At 63.1% G+C, this 19,186-nt stretch overlaps 2 protein-coding genes across 4 annotated transcripts; both read right to left on the bottom strand.

The window, feature by feature from the left end:
- Nucleotides 1–1,530: 1,530 nt before the first annotated feature.
- ETFB (electron transfer flavoprotein subunit beta) lies at nt 1,531–10,931 on the bottom strand. Its single transcript, XM_084614149.1, has 7 exons — nt 10,786–10,931; nt 10,084–10,239; nt 9,027–9,185; nt 4,401–4,463; nt 3,587–3,745; nt 2,050–2,231; nt 1,531–1,725 (listed from the first exon to the last, which is right to left on the bottom strand). The coding sequence occupies exons 1-6, from the start codon at nt 10,840–10,842 to the stop codon at nt 2,061–2,063; spliced, it is 765 nt and encodes a 254-aa protein (XP_084470275.1). The 5' UTR covers nt 10,843–10,931; the 3' UTR covers nt 1,531–1,725; nt 2,050–2,060.
- Nucleotides 10,932–13,766: 2,835 nt separating this feature from the next.
- On the bottom strand, nt 13,767–17,430 carry LOC311512085 (protein NKG7-like). Of its 3 annotated transcripts, none has more exons than XM_084613113.1 (6): nt 17,330–17,430; nt 16,519–16,635; nt 15,406–15,623; nt 14,878–15,024; nt 14,463–14,597; nt 13,767–14,087 (listed from the first exon to the last, which is right to left on the bottom strand). In XM_084613113.1, exons 3-6 carry the CDS (start codon nt 15,578–15,580, stop codon nt 14,035–14,037), a joined length of 510 nt encoding a protein of 169 aa, XP_084469239.1. In that variant the 5' UTR covers nt 15,581–15,623; nt 16,519–16,635; nt 17,330–17,430; the 3' UTR covers nt 13,767–14,034. The 3 variants fall into 3 exon arrangements, with proteins under 3 accessions (XP_084469239.1, XP_084469240.1, XP_084469238.1); XM_084613114.1 differs by lacking the exon at nt 17,330–17,430 and adding an exon at nt 17,191–17,209; XM_084613112.1 differs by lacking the exon at nt 17,330–17,430 and having other exon boundaries at nt 16,519–16,749.
- Between the last annotated feature and the right edge of the window lie 1,756 nt (nt 17,431–19,186).

The following is a 19,186-nucleotide window of genomic DNA, read 5'->3' as shown; positions in this document are numbered from 1 at the left end:
GGGCAGGGTGCGGGGGGGGACAGGGTGCGGGGCACGGGGGGTTGGGAGAGGCTGGGAGCGGGGGGGAGGGTGCGGAACAGAGGCGGGGGGGCGGGAGGGGCAGGGAGCGGGGCACGGGGGGTCGGAGGGCAGGGGGCGGGGCACAGGCGGGGGGGCGGGAGCGGGGGGGGCAGGGCATAGGCGGGGGGGCTGGGAGGCTGCCGGGGAGCGGTCGAGCCCTTCCTAGCAATAGGCGGGGGGGGGTTGTTCCTCTGTCGGGGGGGACCAGCCCCCACCGGCGCAGGCGGCAGCTGCTGTAATTAGCAACCAGCAGCATCTCTCTGCCCCGCTCCCCAGCTGCCCCCCCCCGCAGCATCCCAGCGCTGGGCAAACCGCCCCCGCAGCGTTGTGTATGGCTGCTCCAGCCCAGAGGTGGCTGCATCGGTGCGTCAGCCGAGCCCCCCCAGCAGCCACATGCAGGGCAGGGAAACCTGTGTGTGTGTGGGGGGGTGATCAGCCTCTTCGGCTCGGAAGCAGATGGACTCAGCCCCCCCCCGCAGGGGGCCCGTTCAAGGGGCCATGGCAGCCGTTCACCCCCTGCCCTAGCACTGAGTTCAGCCAAAACCTCTTCCCCCCTCCTTTGCCCTGCAGGGCTCCCCCCCATGGCCCCCTGGGGACCCCCCTCAGGCCAGCCCCTGCTTGCCAGGACACTCTGCAACCCCCCTTTTCACACTGGATTTGGGGGGATCCTCCCCTCCTGAGCACTGATTTGATGGACCCATTTTTAAAGTGTTCCCCCCCCCCCACGAATTCAGCCCGGAGATGGCTGCAGCAGGCAGGGCCCCGGAGCCAGGGTGAGCTGAGGCCCATCTCATGCAGGATGGGCACTGACCTGGGCCAACTGTGGCAGAGGAAGAGGTGGGAGCCGGGCTGCCGCCCCCAGGGGCTCATCTCCCCTGGCCCCCCAGGGGCTCATCTCCCCTGGCCCCCCAGGGGCTCTGCTACGCCCAGCACGTGGAGCCCTGCAGGAGGATGAACATTCACAGGGGCAGGGAGTTCCACAGGGAAACAGCAAGATCCGCCTCCTTTGCTTTTCCTCCAATGGCCCCAGATCCTGGGTTGCAAGCGAGGGGAGGAGCCACCTGGCCAAACCACCCAGGGATTGTTCCCAGCTCTGGTGAGGGGCCCCCGTCCGTGCCTCCCTGGGGGGCCTGCACCAGCTCCTGGGCATCATTCCTCCAATAAGCCCCACGCCCAGGCATCCCACCCCCAATCCTCCAATAAGCCCCACCCCTACCACTCCCCCCCATAATCTGCACCTCTTCCCCCTGCAGCCCGACCTTGTCTTCCCAAGCCACGCCCATTCTACAATAAACCCCACCCCCATAATTGCCCATAATCCCACCCCCAGTCCCTTATACCCCACCTTTATTCCACAAAACCCACCCTCAGTTCCCCCTCTGGGTCTGGGGGGACCCCAAAGCCAGGGCCCCTCCCCAGGCACGGCTGGGGCAGAAGAGGGGGGTGGATGCAGGACAGACGGACAGCGACTCTCCAAAGACCCAGCGGGGTTTATGGTTCCCGAGCACAGGGCTGACGGAGCAGCGGCTCGGGGGACAGCCGGCAGGGCCGGAAGGCAGCACGGTTACAATCATGGGGGGCAGTGCCAGGTCGCAGGGATGGGGACCCCCAAGGCACCGCCCGTCACAGCAGCAGGAGAGCCGGGTGCAGCGGCTCCAGGAGGGGCTGGAAGAGAAACAGAGAGATCAGTGCCAGAGTTGGGGGAACGACTCCAGGGGCGGGGGGGGGGAAGGGAAGGGAGGGGCCAGGACTCCTGGGTTCTACCCCTGGCTCTAGGAGGGGAGTGGGCTCTTGTGGTTAGAGCAGGGGTGGGCTGAGAGCCCAGACTCCTGGGATGATCTCTCAGCTCCGGAAGTGGAGTGGGGTCTAGTAGTTAGAGCACGGGGGGGGGGGGCGGAGAGCCAGGACTCCTGGGTTCTCTCCCCAGGACTGTCGGTATCTGCAAGGGGAGAACGCACCCAGCCCTGCCGGGGCAGGGGCTGCACTCACCGGCCGGGGGCTCAGATCAGGCCCCCCTCCTTCAGCTTGCCCACGAGGTCGTCCACGGTCTCCACCTTGACGCCGGCCTGGCGCTGGGGCGGCTCTTCCACACGCTGCATGGCCACCCGGGAGGAGAGATCGACCCCCAGGTCCGACGCCTTCAGCACCTCGATCTTCTTCTTCTTGGCTTTCTGGGGAGAGAGCCAGGCGTGGAACCCAACAGTCCTGGCTTCCAGCCCCCCTGCTCTAGCCACTAGATCCCATCCCCCCCCCACCCCCCTCCAGGGCTGGGGACAGAACCCAGGAGTCCTGGCTCCCAGCTGCCCCCCACTCCCCTCCCAGAGCCAGGGATAGAACCCAGGAGTCCCATCAGGATCCAGTTCCTGACATTTCCCGCACAGCAAACTCCGATATTGTGGTCTGGTGTCATGTGGCTGCCCCGGTGACATGCTGCACCTCCAAACGGCCCCTGCTGACCCCCGTATTCACCGCTCAAGCGTGGCTGGGATGTTCCCCAGGGAGCGGGCCGGGTATGGTATTGTCCGACCTGCTGAAACCTGCTATTCTGTCCAAACACCCCCCCTCGGTAGGGGGGTTATGGGATTTTACTGCGTGAAATACGCTGGTGACACACACGGGACCCCCACCCAGGAGGCCGCTCACCGACCCCTGCTCAGCCGGGGAGCTGCAGTCAAGGGATTTAGCTCAATGGGGACGGATCCACCCCATGGCTCAGGTGGACGCGACCCCACCGGGGGACCGCTCAGGCCGCATCTGGGCCCGTGTCTGCTGGGCACATGGCCTGAGGGGACACAACAGCGGACGGTGGCACCTTGCCTCGGCCTTTCTCCTCCCCGCCGACGTTGGCAGCACCCAGGGTGCAGGGAAGAGACAACTTCCACCAAGGAGCCTGGCCCTGGTCTCGGAGGGAAACCGGCGCGTTACGGCCGGGAACGTGCAGCGGGGTGAGAAAGTGGCAGATCTCAACGCTGCCCAGGGTGAGACGGTGTCAGATGGACATTGGGCCTTTAGCTTCCCGTTTCTTTGCTCTCTGCCCTCTGACGGCGAGCACTTACAGTCCCGTACCATCCAGCTCTCGGGGGTTCGTCCCTCAAACGGGGCGCTCGGGAACCTGCAGCTCGCTTTGCAAAGGCTGGTGCATGTCCTCGCCACATCGAGGGAGGGGCCGGTTGGGTAACGACTTACACGGGCCAGGTGGCTGCGCAGGGTGGGAGGGTACAGCTGTGGGGGGCCAGGCGGGGCCTTGCCCTGGGTGAGCGGTTCTGGGAGCATTCCCGCGACCTAGCTGGGTGGGGGGCGCCAGGGCCCGGAGGGGTTTGGGGCTTGTCACTAGCGAAGCATTGAGAGAGAGCCCAGGCCGGAGAGTGAAAGGGGGTCAGCCGAAAGCTATTTCCAGGTTGCACCCCGGGGATTCTGTCACAGTTACCTGGCTATTGCACCCCAGAAGTGGCTGCATCTCTGTGCCAGGGGAAGGGTCCCTGCATAAACAGCCCCCCGTCCCACCCCAGAAGTGGCCTCCCCTCACCATGATGTTGGGCAGGGTGGCGTAACGGGGCTCGTTGAGGCGCAGGTCGGCCGTCACCACGGCCGGCAGCCTGAGCCGGATGCTCTCCAGCCCCCCGTCCACCTCCCGCTCCACCGTCAGCTGCTCCCCCTCCAGCGTCAACGCAGAGGCGAAGGTCCCCTGCAGGGCACAGGGAGGAGGTGGGTGTTAGCGCCCCCCCCCCAGGCCCCCCCCCCCGCCCACCCCCACAGGCCCAGGATCCTTCGCCCCCCGCCCGTACTATCCTACACTGCCGGGACCCTCCCCCGCAGCTTCCAGAGCCCCCTGCTGCCGAGAGCCCCCCCCCCCGCAGCTTCCGGAGCCCCCTGCTGCCGAGAGCCCCCACCCCCGCAGCTTCCGGAGCCCCCTGCTGCTGGGACCCTCCCCCCCGCAGCTTCCGGAGCCCCCTGCTGCCGAGAGCCCCCCCCCCCTCCCCGCAGCTTCCGGAGCCCCCTGCTGCCGAGAGCCCCCCCCCTCCCCGCAGCTTCCGGAGCCCCCTGCTGCCGAGAGCCCCTCCCCCCCGCAGCTTCCGGAGCCCCCTGCTGCCGAGAGCCCCCACCCCCCCCGCAGCTTCCGGAGCCCCCTGCTGCCGAGAGCCCCCCCCCCCCGCAGCTTCCGGAGCCCCCTGCTGCTGGGACCCTCCCCCCCGCAGCTTCCGGAGCCCCCTGCTGCCGAGAGCCCCCCCCCCCCGCAGCTTCCGGAGCCCCCTGCTGCCGAGAGCCCCCACCCCCACCCCAGCCTCCAGAGCCCCCTGCTGCTGGGACACTGTCCCTCCTCCCTCCATGGGGGCAGGCACCTGGGGCCAGTCCAGCAGCGCAGCCGTCATCTGCCCTGTCTGGTTGCAGTCGTCGTCGATGGCCTGGGAAGGAGAAAAAGAGTCACACCCTGGACGGGCTCCTTGGGCCCCTTCCCACCACCGCAGGGAGCACTGTCAGCCGGGATGGCACAGCAGGCGAGATACCAGGGTGGATGGCCCCATGGGACTGAGCAGGGAGGAGGCAGGATACTGGGGTAGATGGGCCCATGGGGCTGAGCGGGGAGAACATAACATAAGAATGGCCATACTTGGTCAGACCAAAGGTCCATCCAGCCCAGTGTCCTCTCTACCAACAGTGGCCAATGCCAGGTGCCCCGGAGTGAACCTAACAGGTAATGATCAAGTGATCTCTCCCCTGCCATCCATCTCCACCCTCTGACAAACAGGCTAGGGACACCATTCCTTACCCATCCTGGCAAATAGCCATTAATGGACTTAGCCTCCATGAATTTATCCAGTTCTCTTTTAAACCCTCTTATAGTCCTAGCCTTCACAACCTCCTAGCAAGGAGTTCCACAGGTTGACTGCGCTGTGTGAAGAAGAACTTCCTTTTATTTGTTTCAAACCTGCTGCCCATTTATTTCATTTGGTGGCCCCTAGTTCTTATATTCTGGGAACAAGTAAATAACCTTTCCTTATTCACTTTCTCCACACCACTCATGATTTTATAGACCTCTATCATGTCCCCCCTTAGCCTCCTCTTTTCCAAGCTGAAAAGTCCTAGCCTCTTTAATCTCGCCTCATATGGGGACTGTTCCAAACCCCTAATCATTTTAGTTGCCCTTCTCTGAACCTTTTCTAATGCCAGTATATCATCGTTGAGATGAGGAGACCACATCTGTACGCAGTACTCAAGATGTGGCTGTACCATGGATTTATAGAAGGGCCATAAAATATTCTCCATCTTCTCCTCTATCCCTTTTTAATGATTCCCAACATCCTGTTTGCTTTTTTGACAGCTGCTGCATACTGTGTGCGCATCTTCAGAGAACTATCCACCATGACTCCAAGATCGTTCTCCTGATTAGTTGTAGCTAAATTAGCCCCCATCATATTCTATGTATAGTTGGGGTTATTTTTTCCAATGTGCATTACTTTACATTTATCCACATTAAATTTCACTTGCCATTTTGTTGCCCAGTCACTTAGTTTGGTGAGATCTTTTTGAAGTTCTTCACAGTCTGCTTTGGTCTTAACTATCTTGAGCAGTTTAGTATCATCTGCAAACTTTGCCACCTCATTGTTTACCCCTTTCTCCAGATCATTTATGAATAAATTGAATAGGATTGGTCCTAGGACTGACCCTTGGGGAACACCACTAGTTACCCCTCTCCATTCTGAAAATTTACCATTTATTCCTACCCTTTGTTCCCTGTCTTTTAACCAGTTCTCAATCCATGAAAGGATCTTCCCTCTTATCTCATGTATCAGGGGGTAGCCGTGTTAGTCTGTATCCACAAAAACAACAAGGAGTCTGATGGCACCTTAAAGACTAACAGATTTATTTGAGCATAAGCTTTTGTGGGTAGAAACCCCACTTCTTCAGATGCATGGAGGGAAAATTACAGATGCCGACATAAATAAAACGACACATGAAGGGAAGGGAGTTACCTCACAAGTGGAGAGCCAGGGCTGACAGGGCCAATTCGATCCGGGTGGATGTCGTCCACTCCCAGTAATAGATGAGGAGGTGTCGATTCCAGGAGACGCAAAGCTGCTTTTGTAATAAGTCAGCCACTCCCAGCCCCTAATCAAGCCCAAATTAATGGTGTTAAGTTTGCAAATGATTTTTAGTTCTGCTGTTTCTCTTTGAACTCTGTTTCTGACGTTTTTTTGTTCAAATAGAGTTACTTTCAAATCTGTTAACGAATGTCCAGGAAGACTGAAGTGTTCTCCTACCGGCTTTTGTATGTTACCGTTCCCGATGTCTGATTTGTGTCCATTTATTCTTTTACGTAGGGACTGTCCGGTTTGGCCAATGTACATGGCAGAGGGGCATTGCTGGCACAGGATGGCATAGATCACATTGGTAGATGTGCAGGTGAATGAGCCTCTGACGGTGTGGCTGATGTGGTTGGGTCCTCTGATGGTGTTGCCAGAGTAGAGATGGGGACAGAGTAGGCAACGAGGTTTGCTACAAGGATTGGTTCCTGGGTTGGTGTTTCTGTGGTGTGGTGTGTAGTTGCTGGTGAGTATTTGCTTCAGGTTGGTGGGCTGTCTGTAAGCAGGGACTGGCCTGTCTCCCAAGGTCTGGGAGAGCGAGGGATCGTTTTCCAGGATAGGTTGTAGATCGTTGATGATGCGTTGGAGAGGTTTTAGCTGGGGGCTGTACGTGCTGGCCAGTGGTGTTCTGTTATTTTTCTTGTTGGGCCTGTCCTGTAGTAGGTGATTTCTAGATACCCATCTTGCTCTGTCAGTCTGTTTCCTCACTTCTCCAGGTGGGTGTTGTAGTTTTATGAATGCTTGATAAAGATCTCGTAGGTGTTGGTGTTTGTCTGAGGGATTGGAGACAATTCGGTTGTATCTTAGGGCTTGGCTGTGCACAATGGATCGTGTGATGTGTCCTGGATGGAAGCTGGAGGCATGTAGGTAAGTATAGTGGGAAGGAGTTTTCCGGTATAGGGTGGTGTTTATGTGACCATCCCTTATTTGCACTGTAGTGTCCAGGAAGTGGATCTCTTGTGTGGACTGGTCCAGGCTGAGGTTGATGGTGGGGTGGAAACTGTTGAAATCCAGGTGGAAATCTTCAAGGGCCTCCTTCCTGTGGGTCCATATGATGAAGATGTCATCAATGTAGCGCAAGTAAAGGAGGGGACAAGAGCTGAGGAAGCATTGTTCTAGGTCAGCCATAAAAATGTTGGCATCCTGTGGGGCCATGTGGGTACTCACAGCAGTGCCGCTGACTTGAAGGTACAAGTTGTCCCCAAATCTGAAATGGTTGTGGGTGCGGACAAAGTCACAAAGCTCAGCCACCAGGTGTGCTGTGGCCTCATCAGGTATACACTATTCTTGACAGCTTGTAGTCCATCCTCATGTGGAATATTGGTATAAAGAGCTTCTACATCCATGGTGGCCAGGATGGTGTTTTCAGAAAGGTCACCGATGCAATGACATGCATCTGACGAAGTGGAGATTCACCCACGAAAGCTTATGCTCCAATACGTCTGTTAGTCTGTAAGGTGCCACAGGACCCTTTACAGCCAACGCATTGTAGTTTCCTCAGGAAGTTGAGGGTGACTCGAAGATAGCTGGGAGTGCTGGTATAATAGGGTTTGAGGAGGGAGTCTACAAAGCCAGACAATCCTGCTGTAAGAGTGCCGATGCCTGAAATGATGGGGCGTCCAGGGTTTCCAGGTTTATGGATCTTGGGTAGCAGATAGAATACCCCTGGTCGGGGCTCTAGGGGTGTGTCCATGTAGATTTGTTTCTGTGCTATAGCACGGAGTTTCTTGAGCAGATGGTGTAGTTTCTTTTGGTAACCCTCAGTGGGGTCAGAGGATAGTGGCCTGTAGAATGTGGTGGGGGAGAGTTGCCTGGCAGCCTCCTGTTCCTAATCCGACCTGTTCATTATACGACAGCACCTCCTTTGATTATAATGTCAGAGTTGTTTCTGAGGCTGTAGATGGCGTTGTGTTCTGTACGGCTGAGGTTATGGGGCAAGTGATGCCGTTTATTCACAATTTCAGCCTGTGCACATCGGCGGAAGCACTCTATGTAGAAGTCCAGTCTGTCATTTCAACCGTCAGGAGGAGTCCACGCAGAATTCTTCTTCTTGTAGTGCTGGTAGGAGGGTTCCTGTGGGTCAGTACACTGTTGAAAATATTCCTTAAGTCGGAGACGATGAAAGTAGGCTTCCAGATCACCGCAGAACTGTATCATGTTCGTGGGGGTAGTGGGGCAGAAAGAGAGTCCCTGAGATAGGACAGACTCTTCTGCCGGGCTAAGCGTGTGATTGGACAGATTAACAGTATTGTTAAATGAGTTGAGGGTACCACTGTTGTAGCCCCCTGTGGCATGTAGGAGTTTAGATAGTTTACTGTCCTTTTTCCCCTGTAGAGAAGTGACATCTGTGTTGTAAATGGCTTGTCTCATTTTTGTAAAGTCCAGCCACGTGGAAGTGTGTGGGGAAGGTTGGTTTTGTATGAGACACTCCAGTTTTGAGAGCTCCTTCTTGATCTTCTCCTGTCTGCTGTACCGGATGCTGATCAGGTGGTCCCTCAGTTTCTTTGAGTGTGTGTGGCACAGTCTCTGACCCTCGCCAGTGTAGTATGTCGATTGCAATGGATTTTTTATCTTCAGTCCATGACACTTTAATTTACGTAAGAGCCTTTCGTGAGGGACCTTGTCAAAGGCTTTCTGGAAATCTAAGTACACTATGTCCACTGGATCCCCCTTGTCCACGTTTGTTGACCCCTCCACTCCCCAAAGAACTCTAATAGATTAGTAAGACTTGATCTCCCTTTACAGAAACCATGTTGACTTTTGCACAACAATTTATGTTCTTCTATGTGTCTGACAATTTCATTCTTTACTATTGTTTCAACTAAGGAAGCGGGATACTGGGGTAGATGGACCCGTGGGGCTGAGTGGGGGAAGGGAACTCACCTGCTTGCCCAGTAGCACCAGGCTGACCCCCTCCTTCTTGGCCAGCACCGCCAGGATCTTGGCCACCTGGAAGGGGCCGAGGCTCTCATACTCGGGGGCTGGGATCTCCACGTGCAGCCCCCGGTCAGCCCCCATGGCCAGCGCGGTCCGGATGGTCTCCTGAAGGGGGCGGAGTTAGAATTCAGGGGGAGGCCAGGCAGCCCCTGGATCCTGACCCACCCAACATATGGTCCCATAATGTAACCCCTGACCCCAGAACGGGGGCTGTCTCCCCAGGGCCTGCCCAGCCCTTGGCCTCTCTGCCCCCTCTGGCTGGTCAATGCCTGTCCTTGTGCAAATGGGGCTGATGCGGTGAGTGTGGGGGGAAAGCCGGTACCTGGCATCAGGGGGGAGGGCAGGGGGGAGACTGTAGTAGGGCAGGGGGTGGGGGCTGGTACTTGGAACTGGGGGGTCAGGAAGAGCAAGAGGTGGGCCAGTACTTGGCAGGTGGGGGGGAAGAGGAGGGTACCTGGCACTGGGAGTGATGGAGGGGGGTCAGGAGACACTGGGGGGGTGCATTGCCCAGAGAAGGTGGAGGAGGGTTCAGGAGGCACTAGGGGGGCTGGTACCTGGCACTGGGAGTGGGAGGCTGTAAAAGGATGTGGGTGGGGGGGGTCTATAGGCTGAGGGGGTCAGTACCTGGAACTGGGGGGGGCGGAGGGGAAGACTGTAGAAGAATGGGGGGGTCTATAGGAGCAGGGGGGGGTCAGGAAGCACGGGGGGGGGTACCTGGCACTGAAGGGGGCAGGGGGTCTGAAAGCACTGGGGAGGGGCTGGAAGGGGATCAGGAAGCACTGGGGAGGGGCAGGGGATACCTGGCACTGAGGGGGTACCTGGCACCGGGGGGGTCAGGAAGCACCGGGAGGGGGCTGGGGGGTACCTGGCACTGGGGGGGTAGGAAGCACTGGGGGGGTACCTGGCAGGGAGGTTATGGGGGGGTCAGAAAGCACCGGGAGGGCGGGGGTACCTGGCACCGGGGGGGAGGGGGGTCAGGAAGCACCGGGGGGGAGGGGGGTACCTGACATTGGGGGGGCCCGCAGCTGACCACCACGATCTCCTGCAGCAGGCGCCGCTCCCGCAGCCGCACGGCCTCCTCCAGCGCGATCTCGCAGAAGGGGTTCATGGAGTGTTTCACCCCGTCCGTCACCACCCCGCCGCCCGGCCGCACCCGCACCTGGGGGGCCAGAGCGTCACCGCGCGGACCCAGGCGTCCGAGCGCCCCCCCGCCCGAGACAGGGGCCGAGACAGGGACCCAGGCGTCCGAGCGCCCCCCCCCCCGCCCGAGACAGGGGCCGAGACAGGGACCCAGGCGTCCGAGCGCCCCCCCCCCGCCCGAGACAGGGGCCGAGACAGAGACCCAGGCGTCCGAGCGCCCCCCCCCCGCCCGAGACAGGGGCCGAGACAGGGACCCAGGCGTCCGAGCGCCCCCCCCCCGCCCGAGACAGGGGCCGAGACAGGGACCCAGGCGTCCGAGCGCCCCCCCCCGCCCGAGACAGGGGCCGAGACAGAGACCCAGGCGTCCGAGCGCCCCCCCCCCGCCCGAGACAGGGGCCGAGACAGAGACCCAGGCGTCCGAGCGCCCCCCCCCCCCGCCCGAGACAGGGGCCGAGACAGGGACCCAGGCGTCCGAGCGCCCCCCGGCCGAGACAGGGACCCAGGCGTCCGAGCGCCCCCGCCCCTCCGCCCGAGACAGGGACCCAGGCGTCCGAGCCCCGCCCACCTTCACGGCATAGTCTATGACCCGCTTCACCCCAACCAGCGCCCGCAACGCCGCCATTGTCCCGCTCCGCGTCTGGCCACGCCCCCTTTTGGGATCTGAGCCAATCAGGGCGCGGGGTCCTGAGCCGGGGCGGGGCTGTAGAACTCCGGCCAATAGGCTGAAGGGCAGGCAGCCCAGAGATCCAATCGGAGGCGCGACCTCAGGCTCCGCCAATGGGAACGCGGCATGTGGGGCGTTCAGCCAGTCGCAGCCAGGCCGCGCGGTAGTCCAATCAGGGGAAAGAATCCAATCCGCGCTATCATTGGGTGGATGGAGCGAAGCCGACCAATCAGAACGTGTACAGGTTCGAAAACAGCCAATCGCGGCGGCCAAACCGGGCCTTAAACTTCTGACCAATCCCGAAGGGGGCAGAGCCTCTCACGGAACCAATCACCGTGCCCCGTGGGCGGGCCTCAACCCACCGGCCCAATCGGCGTGCAGCATGGGCCCCTGCCGCTCAATGGCTGCCTGACCTCGTGACGCGCCGGGCCGCGCGGCGTGACGCAGGCGCCAGCGGCCACTCACGAGGGGCGGGCCTCTGCCGCCCCCGGCTGAAGATTGACGGGGCGGGACCCTGCCTGAGCCCTGGAGCCCCGCCCCCTCGGGAGGGAACCCAGGCGTCCGGGCTGTTTGCTCCTCCCCCCTCCGGGTTCCTGCCCCCCCGCCAAGCCGGGTCCGTTTGCTGCCCCCGGGTTCACCCCAGCGCCGGGCAATCGCCCCCCCCTGCCCGTTCTACGCGGCTGTTCCCCGGCTGCCCCGCCCCAGAGGTGGCTGCATCCCACCACCAGCGGCGCCGAGTCGGTCCGAGTCGCGCGGGGCGCCTCTGGCCGGCAGACGGGGTTTAATAGCTGCGCTTGGGGGACCAGACGGGGGGACCCAGCGCCTCGGGGGGCATCACGCCGAGCCGGGCGATCCTCTCGGGCCGCTGTGGCTCCCTCCGCCGGGCCTGGCAGTGGCAGGTGCCTGGAACAGATCGGGGGGGTCAGCGTGGCTGAAAGACGCTTCTCCTCCGTGCCCCCCAACCTCGCCCCCCCGGGCGCTCACCTGCCAACCCGGCCGCGGGCACCGCTGCCCAGCCCACGGCCAGCGACCAGGCCCAGCTGCCACCAGCTTCCCCGGCCGATCCGCCCATGAAACAGCCCAGAGCCACCACGGCCAAGGTGCCTGCGAGACACAAGATGTGGGGCTGGGGAGAACTGGGGGGTGGGAAGTCAAGGTGGGGGGAACTGGAGGAACTGGGGGGGGGGGTCAGATGGCAGGAGGGTGGGGATCAGGAGTGTGGAAAGAGGGGATGGGGCAGGGGAGGAGTTGGGGTCAGAGGGTGGGGTGGGGGGGTAGAAAGATGTTGGGGGTCAGGAGGGCTGGGAAGGGGGGAGGCAGTTTGGGGGTCAGAGGGCAGGAGAGGGATTTGGGGGGTTCCCCTTACCTGTGAGGAAGCAGAGAGCAGCAGCCCCCCGGGCCCAGTCGAGTCTCTTGGGGGCCGGGCGGGGGGCGAGCGCCAGGGCCCCACACACCACGGAGAGGTAGCTGCCCACGAGGGCCAGAACCAGGCAGCCCCGTGATACTCCCACATACGCTGCGGGCGGGGGGGAGCAGAAATGGAGGGGGTCAGTGAGAGCTCGCCCTGTCACCCCCACCCGTCTGTACACCCTGGGGTCCCCCCCAACTCCTGCCCTGCGGTCCCGCCGCACCTGGTCCGGGTTCGACCCAGCCCCCAGGACTATTCCCCATGCCCTGCCGTGTCCCCATGTGGATGGCCCCAACACTCCATGCACGGGGCATTGACAGCAGCAAAGTGGGGAGGAAAAGGGGGAGCTGCCCCCCCCCGAACCCAGGGCTTGCTCCTTGGGGGTAGAGCTGAGCCCCCCACTTTTCCTTCAGTCAGCTTCCCCATGCAGCTACTCCCTGATGATGTAGCATGCGGGACTCCCCACCACTGGGCCTTAAATTGGCAGGGTTAAGCCGGGTCACGGCCTGCCACTAAGTAAGAGCTGGGTTAACCCGTGGGACTCCATGCCACCGGATAAGAGCATGTTTAACCAGTGGGACTCCCTGCCACTGGATAAGAGCAGGGTTAACCCGATGTCCCTACCTCGCTGGCCCTGGAGGGGGGTGCAGGCCTCCAGCTGACACTCCCTCCACAGACCCCGGTGAATGATGATGCCCAGGACCCAGAGCTGGAGCCAGGACTCGGTGGCAGCGGATACCGCCAGCAGGACGGTCGCCACGCAGGAGAAACAGAGCCCGGCCGCCCCCAGCTTGGAGCCCATCATAGACAGGGGAGACCAGGCACAGAAACGCTGAAAAAGCTGTAGGGTTAACCCCCGGGACTCCCTGCCACGGGGCATTGGCGGGGTTAACCCCCAGGACTGCCCACCACGGGGCATTGGTGGGGTTAACCCCCAGGACTCCCTGCCGCTAGGCATTGGCGGGGTTAACCCCCAGGACTGCCCGCCGCTGGGCATTGGTGGGGTTAACCCCCAGGACTGCCCGCCGCTGGGCATTGGTGGGGTTAACCCCCAGGACTGCCCACCACGGGGCATTGGTGGGGTTAACCCCCAGGACTCCCTGCCGCTGGGCACTGGCGGGGTTAACCGCCAGGACTGCCCACGGCTGGGCATTGGTGGGGTTGACCCCCAGGACTCCCTGCCGCTGGGCATTTGCGGGGTTAACCCCCGGGACTCCCTGCCACTGGGCATTGGAGGGGTTAACCCCCGGGACTCCCTGCCGTTGGGCATTGGGGGGGGTTAACCCCCGGGACTCCCCACCGCTGGGCACTGGACAGGTATCCCTCGGGGTCTGTCCTAATCGTTAGAGCCAAAGAGCCAGGCTCCCCCTCCCCTGGCTCTAATTACGTCTTGACTCCCATGGTAACCCCAAGATTCTGGAACCCCCATGCTCCAGGCTGCCCCCCGATTAGCCCCGGGGCCCACCCGGCCCGATCCCCGCTCTGGGGCCAGTAAGTGGGGGGAGACGGGGTTTGGATGCAGAGGTACAATTTATTTCAAAGCAGGAAAAGGCCCGAGGAAGAACAGACCCTAAACAACGGACGGGAGCCCTCCAGCCCCACGGCAGCGGCCGGGGACTGGCTGGGGCAGGGAATGGGGCACGGGGCCTTTCCCCTCTAGGGCTGCCGGCTCCGTTCCAGCAGGGGACAGCAGCGGCCTTTTGGGGGGGTCTATCCAGTCCCCCATATCTCCGGGTCTCCGGTCACACACTCTCGTACCCTGAGTGGCGCTTGTGGGCCACAAGGGCGAAGGCACCTGGGGGGAGATGGGGGAGATTGGAGACAGCCCCCCAGCCCCCTCCAGTACCCGCTGCCCCACAGCGCCCTGCCCTCACAGTGCCGCCCCCTCCCCCGATTTCCTCCCCTCGCCCTGCGCAGCATCCCCTTCCTGCAGCCCCCCAGCCTCCTCCCCCCAACACGGCACCCCTGCCCCCCACTACCCCAGTTTCCCCCGCCGCCTGCTCCCCCATGGCTTCCTGCCCCGCTCCCCACAGCACCCCATCCCCTGGCCTCTCCCCCCAGCACCCTGCCCTGCCGTGACTCCCTGCCCTGGCTTCCCAGGGCGCCCCCTCCCACCATGCCCCCTAGCACCCCGCTCCCCACAGCACCCCCTCCCCGGCCCGGCGCTCACCGCCCAGGCCCAGCAGCGGCAGGGCGGCCCAGCCCAGGTAGAAGGACCATTCGAAGGTCAGCTGGATCATCCTGTCCGGGTTCTTGTGCCACGATTCGCCGCTGAACACCCCCATGGCAATGAGGGTGCAGCTGCCTGCGGGGGGGGGGAGGGGTTAGAGCCCCCGAGCCGGCCGGTCTCCCCCCATGGGGCCAGATCGGACCCCCTGGGACAGCATCCCTTCCCCCAGTGGGGCCAGATTGGACCCCCTGAGACAGCCAGTCCCCCACCCTGGGGCCGGATGAGAGCTGGCACCCCTTAGAGGGGACAGGTCCCGTGCCCCATTCCCTGCCCCCCCCGGCCAACCCCCCTCCCACCCTGTGGCCAGACCAGCCCCCGCCTCCCGCAGGGGACAGGCCCTGAGCCCAGTCCCTACCGGCGGCGAAGCCAGTGATGGCAGCCAGGAGGTAGGTGCTCACAGGGCTGTGGAGGCAGGACGTGAGGGAGACCAGGAGGAACAGGACGGACGCGGCGGTGGCCAGCGTGGCCAGGATCAGGAAGGCCCGTGTGGCTTGTATATACCCTGTGGGGGGGCAGGGACACGAAGGGTTAACGAGGGGGGTGGAGCGCGGGGGGCTGCGGGTCGGGAGTGAGGGGCATCGGCAGAGCTGTCTGTGTACGCTCCAGGATTGGGCAAGGGGCCCCTGTATAACCAGCCCCCCCGCCCCAGCCCAGAGGGGGACGCATCCCAGCGCTGGGTGAGGGGCCCCTGGAAAACCAGCCCCCTTCCTGACCCCAGTGATGGCCATGTCTCAGCACCAGGCCTGGGATCCCATATAAACACCCCCCGCGCCACACCCCAGAGGTGGCCGCATCCCAGCGCTGGGTGAGAGGCCCCTGGAAAATCAGCCCCCCACGCCACACCCCAGAGGGGGCCGCATCCCAGCCCCGGCCATCTCCTCACCGGTGATGTGGTCTGGGCTCCTGCACTCATTAACCACGCACACCTGCCAGAGCCCGCTGTGGGCCGTGGCCCTGGGGCCGTAGGCCACGAGCCAGTAGTCGGTGGACAGAGCCATGCAGAGCAGCACCAGGCTGAGCGTGGCCAGGAGGCAGCTCCCCACGCCGCAGGCCTGCATCTCCAGCGAGCCGGGCCACCGGGCAGCGTCCTGGCTACCGGACCTGCAAGAGGAACCCCGAGCTGGGTGCATGAGCCCTGGCGTCGGGGGACACCCCCTGCCCCTTTGCTGTCATAGCCCCTTCCCCACCCCCCAGCCCAGCATCCCAGCTGGGCCCCGCTGAGTCAAACTGCTGCAGTGGGGGGGCTGGGAGCCAGGACTCCTGGGTTCTATCCCCAGCTCTGGGAGGGGAGTGGGGGTCAGTGGTTAGAGGGAGGGAGGCTAGAAGCCAGGACTCCTGGGTTCTCTCCCTGGCTCTGGGACGGCAGTGAGGCCTAGCAGCTAGAGGGAGTGAGGGGGGCTGGAAACCAGGACGCCTGGGTCTCTCTCTAGCCCCAGTGGGGGCAGGGAGGAGTGTTCTCTAGTGGTTAGCGTAGCTCTCCACAACTGCTTTTCACACCCCAGCCACTTCCCTGAGCCGTTCTTACACCTTCCTATCAGCCTGGGACCCACGCAAACCCAGCCCCCCTCAGCCAGCTTGCGGCCCCCGCCCTGGGGATCAGCCCCATGGACCCTCTTAGCCCGGTATCCCGCCCACTCCCTGCTGCCCCGGCTCAGCCCCATGGACCCCCCAGCCCAGTATCTGGCTCCTCATCCCTCTTCCTCACATTGCCCCGGATGACCACCCCATGGACTCTCCCCCCCTCAGCCTCTCTCCGCTACTGGGGACCCACCACATGACCCACAGGGCTCAGGACTCCTGGGTTGTGTCCCCAGCTCTGGGAGGGGAGTTGGGTCTAGTGGTTAGAGTAGGGGGCTGGGAGCCAGGACTCCTGGGTGCTCCCCCTGGCTCTGGAAGGGGAGCGGGGTCTAATGGTTGCAGGCATCTGTAGTGTAGAGGGTCCCGGAGCGTAGCTGATGGCAGGGGTTGGGGGGAGCAGAGCGTGATGTGTCCTTACCTTCCTGGGTGTCCTCTGCACAGTCTGTGCGGCTGCACCCACGTCCTGGCTGTGTCCCCCGCGGCGGGTGGGGTCACGGGGGCGGGGCTGATACGTAGCAGGAAGCAACTTGTGGGGCTGGGTGAGGAGAGTGAATGTCCGAGGAGGCAGTATGTGTCCATCCCTGTGTACCCCGATCCCTGTGTACCCCCATCCATCCATCCCTGTGAACCCTGATCCCTGTGTACCCCCATCCATCCCTCCAACCATCCCCGTGTACCCCAATCCCTGTGTACCCCATCCATCCCTCCAACCATCCCTGTGTACCCCCATCCATCCATCCCTGTGTACCCTGATCCCTGTGTACCCCATCCATCCCTCCAACCATCCCCGTGTACCCCGATCCCTGTGTACCCCATCCATCCCTCCAACCATCCCTGTGTACCCCCATCCATCCATCCCTGTGTACCCTGATCCCTGTGTACCCCATCCATCCCTCCAACCATCCCCGTGTACCCCGATCCCTGTGTATCCCCATCCATCCCTCTAACCATCCCTGTGTACCCTGATCCCTGTGTACCCCCATCAATCCATCCCTGTGTACCCTGATCCCTTTGTACTCCATCCATCCCTGAGTACCCCATATCTATCCTTCCCCAGACACCCCCTTTATCAACCTATCCCCCCCCATACCCATCTGTCCATTCTCAAACCCCGCCCTTTCTCTCGCTGGCTCTCTGAGCGGTTTCTCTCTCTGCACCCGGCCGCCTCCCCCCACTTCCTGTCTCTGTGGTTCTTGGGGGGGCTTTGCAGAAACAGCTCAGTGACTCACCAGTTACAAGGGGACAAGAAATCCCCCCACCCCCCCCACTCTGGCTTCAATGGGATGATGGCTGCTTCCGGGCTGGCAGCCAGGACTCCTGGGTTCTCTCCTCACTCTGGGAGGGGAGTTGGGTCGAGTAGTTAGAGCAGGGGAGGCTGGGAGCCAGGACTCCTGGGTTCTCTCCCTGGGCAGGGAGTGGGGTCTCCTCGGGGGGGGGGTTGGGTGACACCAGCCGGAGCCGTCGCTGCTGTTCTGTGGCTAATACACGTTTCCAAGGTGGGGAGGGTGAGAAAATTGCCAAAGCGAAGGAGACACGTCACCGCCGGGAAGTGGAGCCAAAGCCTCCCCCACAAGGGCCGAGAGACCGGGTGGGCCCAGCGCAGCACCTTGGGTGTCGTAGGGCCCAGTCGCTGGCCGGGATGGGCAGGGCCGGATTAACTGTCCCGTGGGCCAGGGGTGATGCGATTTGGTGAGGCCCCTGTGTACAAGTCTTTCCTGGTAGGGAGCTTGGTGCAGAAGGGGGCTCCGGGCTGGGGCGGGGGTTGGGGTGCAGGTGAGGGGTGCGGGCTCTGGGAGGGAGCTGGGTGCAGGAGGAGGCTATGGGCAGGGGTTGGGGTGCAGGGGGTTGGGGTGCAGGAGGGGGTGCGGGCTCTGGGAGGGAGTTGGGTGCAGGAGGGGGCTCCGGGCTGGGGCGGGGGTTGGGGTGCAGGAGGGGGTGTGGGCTCTGGGAGGGAGTTGGGTGCAGGAAGAGGCTATGGGCAGGGGATTGGGGGGCAGGGGGTTGGGGTGCAGTAGGGGGTGCGGGCTCTGGGAGGGAGTTGGGTGCAGGAGGGGGCTCCGGGCTGGGGCGGGGGTTGGGGTGCAGGTGAGGGGTGCGGGCTCTGGGAGGGAGCTGGGTGCAGGAGGAGGCTATGGGCAGGGGTTGGGGTGCAGGGGGTTGGGGTGTACGAGGGGGTGCGGGCTCTGGGAGGGAGCTTGGTGCAGGAGGAGGCTATGGGCGGGGGTTGGGGTGCAAGGGGTTGGGGTGCAGGAGGGGGTGTGGGCTCTGGGAGGGAGTTGGGTGCAGGAGGGGGCTCCGGGTTGGGGCCGGGGTTGGGGTGCAGGTGAGGGGTGCGGGCTCTGGGAGGGAGCTGGGTGCAGGAGGAGGCTATGGGCAGGGGTTGGGGTGCAGGGGGGGGTGTGGGCTCTGGGAGGGAATTGGGTGCAGGAGGGGGCTCCGGGCTGGGGCCGGGGTTGGGGTGCAGGAGGGGGTGCGGGCTCTGGGAGGGAGTTGGGTGCAGGAGGGGGCTCCGGGCTGGGGCCAGGGTTGGGGTGCAGGAGGGGGTGCGGGCTCTGGGAGGGAGTTGGGTGCAGGAGGGGGCTCCGGGCTGGGGCCAGGGTTGGGGTGCAGGAGGGGGTGCGGGCTCTGGGAGGGAGTTGGGTGCAGGAGGGGGATGCTGACCCTGGGGCCGGGGTTGGGGTGCGAGGTGCAGACTCGGGCCGGGAGGCGCTTATCACAGGTGGCTCCCGGCCGGTGGCACAGCAGGGCTCAGCCGGCTGCCTGCCCTGGCCCTGCCTCTGCCGGGGGGGACGCTGCCCGTGCCCACGAGCACCACCGGGGACGGTGCCGGGGGCCACAGAGACGTGCCAGCAGCCGGCCGCTTCAGGGAGCAGCGTGGGGCCAGGGCACGAAGCCGGCCTGAGCCCTGCTGCCCCAGGGGGCTGTCAGCGGCCCGGAGTTGCAGGTCGCTGCCAGTGATTTATTTTTGCAGGGTCCCCCTTGAGCCGGGGCCCTGGGAGCGGAGGGGTCGCCCACATATAGAGCAGGGCGAGCAGGGGGTGGCAGGGACACACACACACCCCACCCCACCCCACGCCCCCCGCCCA

This window comes from Lepidochelys olivacea (assembly GCF_965140295.1).
Source record: "Lepidochelys olivacea isolate rLepOli2 genome assembly, chromosome: 24".
Lineage (NCBI taxonomy): Eukaryota > Metazoa > Chordata > Testudines > Cheloniidae > Lepidochelys > Lepidochelys olivacea.
The sequence above is the reverse complement of the archived record's forward strand: the minus strand, read 5'-3'. Positions and strand labels throughout refer to the sequence as shown.